The sequence below is a fragment of the Ctenopharyngodon idella genome, chromosome 16, assembly GCF_019924925.1.
Source record: "Ctenopharyngodon idella isolate HZGC_01 chromosome 16, HZGC01, whole genome shotgun sequence".
NCBI lineage: Eukaryota > Metazoa > Chordata > Actinopteri > Cypriniformes > Xenocyprididae > Ctenopharyngodon > Ctenopharyngodon idella.
Window position 1 is genome coordinate 3,652,654 of NC_067235.1, and position 4,924 is coordinate 3,657,577.

At 35.7% G+C, this 4,924-nt stretch overlaps 1 protein-coding gene across 1 annotated transcript; it reads right to left on the reverse strand.

The window, feature by feature from the left end:
- Nucleotides 1–1,219: 1,219 nt before the first annotated feature.
- clec3ba (C-type lectin domain family 3, member Ba) lies at nt 1,220–4,213 on the reverse strand. The gene is made up of 3 exons (XM_051864920.1): nt 3,510–4,213; nt 3,123–3,218; nt 1,220–2,745 (listed from the first exon to the last, which is right to left on the reverse strand). Exons 1-3 carry the CDS (start codon nt 3,595–3,597, stop codon nt 2,345–2,347), a joined length of 585 nt encoding a protein of 194 aa, XP_051720880.1. The 5' UTR covers nt 3,598–4,213; the 3' UTR covers nt 1,220–2,344.
- Nucleotides 4,214–4,924: the final 711 nt, after the last annotated feature.

The following is a 4,924-nucleotide window of genomic DNA, read 5'->3' on the forward strand; positions in this document are numbered from 1 at the left end:
GGAACAGTTGTGATGTAATTATACAAGTATATAGTCTGACACGCTGCATGTTTTAGCGTAAAGCACAGCACTGTGTTTATTTTCTGTAAATGTTACTCTGCAAGTGCTGTATGTTTGTCGCTTATAATTTGCATTTGGGAATGCAACATGCGCCAATCATCTTCCCAAATTTGTAATGAGGATCGTTCATAAATTCATTAAGGTCTCCCTGCAGTGATCACATACCTGAGGAACAAAGACATTCAGTTAAAATGGGGCAGATTCAACCAGACCAACCAGAGCTAAAGTTGGTTTTTGATTGAATCACTTCCGTTGTAAAAATTGTTAATTACTACTTTAGGGGCTGCTTAAATGACACCTTTCCTACTGAAAACCGAACACCTTTAATGCATTCTTGCCGTTCATTTACGTGTTTAGTGTATAGGTTTGCGTGTGTATGTGCGCAGAAGCTTGGTCTTTACAAAAAAAAAAAAAAAAAAAAGTCATTAGCTTTACTTGAGTAACAAAAAATTGACTGGAAATTCACTGCTATTTTCTATCTGAAGAGTTACCTTTACCGTCCTTGACGTTGAAATGGCCCTTTTAACACCACATCTCTGTTACATGCTGCTCTGAGACACAAGGTTGAGGATCCAAATGCAGCATTTAATAAAGAGTAATCCAAAGATGTAATCCAATAAACAGGCATGAGTTCATCAACACATGCAAACAATCCAAACACATACCCAAATGTGTTTGGGTATGTGTTTGGTACCCAAACACATTCCTGGAGCCTTCCCAGCACTGCACATTTTGCATGTCTCCTTTGTCTGACATACCCATTTCAGGTCTTGGAGTCTCGACTAATGAGCTGATGATCTGAATCAGGTGTGTTTGATTAAGAAGACATGGAAAACATGCAGTGTTGGGGAGGCTCCAGAATGTGTTTGGGAACCCCTGCCTTAGACATCATCCTCTGAACATGCAAGTACAGGATAACATGGGAATTACTTGACTCAGTTAAATATTCTGTCACAGATGAACATGCAAAATTGAGTTTGAGGATTATTATCAGTGCATTCCTTAAAGTGCTTGAGGTTCTTTTACACTGAATAATTTTCACACTGAATACCTTGTCACACATAGGTGTAATAATGGTACTTCCAATGAAGCTCCATTTCCAGAAGTATGTTATACAATGTATGTTATGTAATACTTTTCTTAGGATCTTGCACAAGCCTTGTAATATGACAGACATTTTATTGTGTTTCTGTTATTGTCAATAAAAGTTAAGAAAGCCATTATGAGACAGAAACATTTGCAGGAATTCCACATTTTCAAAACAAGAATTGAAAGAGGAAAAATGTGTACTTTCCAATCCAATCTCGTGAGAAAATACTATTTTACAAGTTGGTGATTTTGTATAAATTCTTATAAAAAAATTTTTTTAAATGAAGCAAGAAGGTCTACCACTCAGTGGGGCGTTAGATCTTGTGAAACCATGCAAATGAGATTGTACAAATTCAAATTAATTTGCCAAAATGTAAAATAGTTACAAATCGCCATGAGTTTTTCCCACTTTTTACTTAAATGCACAGTTCCTGCTAGTTTGCATAATATGAATCATTTAGATTAAAGATTAAAATTCAGTACTTAGTATTTTGTCAATATAAACTAATTTGTGAACATACTTGTAAATGTGATGGTTATAATAAAGATCCAATAGGGTTCTCATTTTACTGTTTACACATAAAAATAAATGTTCTTTATTGGCATTGATGGTTCCATGAAGAACCTTTAACATCTGTGGAACATTTCCATTGTGAAAACCTTCCTTATGGTGGAAAAAGGTTCTTTTTTAAAATATTCTTCACACTAAGTAAAAAAAAAAAAAAAGGTTCTTTTAAGAAATGTTTACTGAAAGGTTCTTGGTGGGACCTAAAATTGTTCTGCACTCTTGAAAATAAAGGTTCTTTATTGGCATTGATGGTTCGATGAAGAGACTTTAACATCCATGGAATCTTACCATTCCTCAAAAGGTTCTTTATAGTGGAAAAGATTCTTTAGATTATTAAAATGTTTTTCTTACAAAGACAAAAATTCTTTTGAGAAGTTTCTTTTAGGAACTGTTCACTGAAAGGTTCTTTGGGTAACCCAAAATGGTTCTTCTATGGAACAGCTGTGGAAAACTCCTCTTGGAGCCATTATTTTTAAGAGTGTATGGCATCACAGCAAAAACTCCTTTTTTGGAACCTTTACTTTTAAGAGTTTAGGACATTTCAGTGTCCACATACTTTTGGTTGTGTATTGTATATACTGTATGTTCACCATGCATCATTCTATAGCATGTAGCTCTACTAAGAGTTTAGACGATGTTGAACTGGCAGACAGACGCCTTTTCACCACGGCAGTCCTCGTCAAACCACTTCCCGTTGGCTGTGCTGGACAGGATGGCACAGTTCTGACTGCGGCCTCCGTCAGGCTGATGGGTGATCTCTGATTCCCAGTTCTTAAAGCGTATTGGTGAGCCTGTCTGGTCAGTCCACTCGCCCTCCTTCAGTATGTCATTTACACCCAACCAGATGTGCCCTTCTGGCCCGATGGTCTGCCGGACGTACTCGTACAGCTGGTCGTTCTCATCGCCAGAAAGAGGGCTGCTGAGTGTTCCACCTTTTGCAATGCAGTCATCGTTTGCCACGTGAAAGGTCTTCTTCATCGTGTCTGCAAGAAAACATTTGCCTGGGATCTTGATGCCTTTCAGGCAAACTGAAGAGAGAAGGAAAGAAGAACTTTAGGATCAAATAAAAGTCAGATGTGGTCTTCCAGGTCATTACATGTGACTAACACACAACAGACGACACTGAATTCCACACACCTTTGACTTTCATAGTTTTGATTGCTTTATTATTATAACTAAAATATACAAATAATACTAAAAATGAGTAAGTGTAACTTATGACCAGTACATATCGCTGGCTGATAACAGAATTTTTCCTAAATTGTAACACTGAAACAAACATTTTCTGTAAAGATGCTTTGAAACAATATGTACTGTAATCATTATACAAATAAACTCGACTTGAATATTTTAATCAATATTTTTAATAAATAAATGTGAATTATAGATATACTTTATTCAGTACCTGTTTGTAAAGCTTGTTGTTCCTTCAACAGATTCAGATCTTGCACAATCTGATCGATCTGTTTCTTCAGCTCCTCAATAGCAGCACTGTTCGACTCTTTTTTTGTTTTACCAGCACAAAGACGGAATTTAAACATTATAAACAAACAATGCCAGGTTAAATTCATGATATGCAATATTTATTTTTTCTTAGGCTGACTTAAAAACATATTCTACCAAACTTTGTAAAATATTAATTTTGTAAAATCTAATATTAAACATTTTTAATAATTAACTACCTATTGCATAAAAACACAAAAAGCACAAATAGAAATGTGGGTATAGAAATGGTTTATGCTGTGTAGAAATTGTGTAGTTGCATCTTAATAATAAAGCATTTTCTGTTTACCTTTTTTTCTCTTTGTAGAGCTCTGCTCCGGGCTGGACTGCACCAGACAAACGACACAAATAAGAAGCTTGATGGCTTTAAAATCCATATTGCTCACTGTACATGTAGCTAGAAGCCTTTGAGAAAGCAAGCACACTGATCTGCTCCACTAAAGGGAAGCTGCCCGTCACAAGCTGCGTAACAGCATGATGAACAGATGATTTTAATTTAACAGTGTTGAACAGATCAACAAGCCTTTTTTTTCTGGCAGTCCATGGCTACATTATTGCAGTTCTGCACTGCAAGTTATTTCACATTATTATTGTTAGTTATTATTATAATTATACTAGAAGTAGTATTATCTTGTATTGCACTGCATCATTTACTACTCAGTGTATCAGTGGCTTTTTGTTACAGTTGTTAATCATCAATAGTAATGTGCATTCATTGTATTTATTGTTTACTCTGTCCTGTAATTAGCAAACTAAGCATTTTCATTAGTGGAGAATCGTGAATTTGATTTGTGTCTATCCAAAGTATTTTTTATAAACATTTTTTACATTAGTTTGTGAGATTGAATTACATCAGCGCTATAACCTCACTGGGTGGAGTGTCATCTGTCCGTTCTCCTCACTCACAGTCACAGACACTTGGCAAGCGTAGAATAATACATGAAAAACATGATGGGTGGATTATGGGTGTTAACTAGAAGCACATGCAGCAGTTATATCCAGTGTTGGGGAAAGTTACACTTTTAAAAGTAATGCATTACAATATTGTGTTACACCCTAAAAAAGTAACCTATTGCATTACTTAGTTTATTTTTATGGAAAGTAATGTTACATTACCTTTGTGTTACTAAAGTTCTATTGGAAATGTAAAGGCCCTTTCACACCAAAAGTGAAATGAATAATTCTCAGACTGAAGGAAATGCAGATTCACATCTGTTCAATAGAGGGCGCAGCTCAAACATACCTTTCAGGAGAAGAAAGTTCAACACTCTTTGGCTGCATCCGAAATTGCATACTTCTCTACTATATAGTAGGTGAAAAACAGTATGTGACAAAAGCAGTATGTCCGAATTCACAGTATTCTTAAAAGAGTAGGCAAAAAGTACCCAGATGACCTACTTCTTCTGGCGAGATTCTGAAGTGTTCATATGATGGACACTTTACTATCCCATGAGGCCACAGGAGAGGCTTTGTGAATGGCAGTGAAGTGACGCAACTCAAAATAAGTACCTACTCAAGAGAGTATGCGATTTCGAATGCAGCTCTTCTTCGGCAATAAAAAAAAAAAAAAAAATGAAACACATACTGTATGTGATGTTTATCTAAAGACACTTTTGCTTATTATGGTTGAGCTGGGTCATTGAAAGTCAGCAGCAAAGACACTGGTTAATAAAGTGAGATTAAATACATAAAGTACATTTGTGT

Coding starts and splice junctions, on each gene's coding strand:
- clec3ba (XM_051864920.1), bottom strand. CDS start 3,597: ATGGATTTTAAAGCCATCAAGCTTCTTATTTGTGTCGTTTGTCTGGTG. Junction 3,219..3,509: donor CTCTACAAAGAGAAAAAAAG/GTAAACAGAAAA, acceptor AAACAAAAAAAG/AGTCGAACAGTGCTGCTATT. Junction 2,746..3,122: donor ACAACAAGCTTTACAAACAG/GTACTGAATAAA, acceptor TTCTCTCTTCAG/TTTGCCTGAAAGGCATCAAG.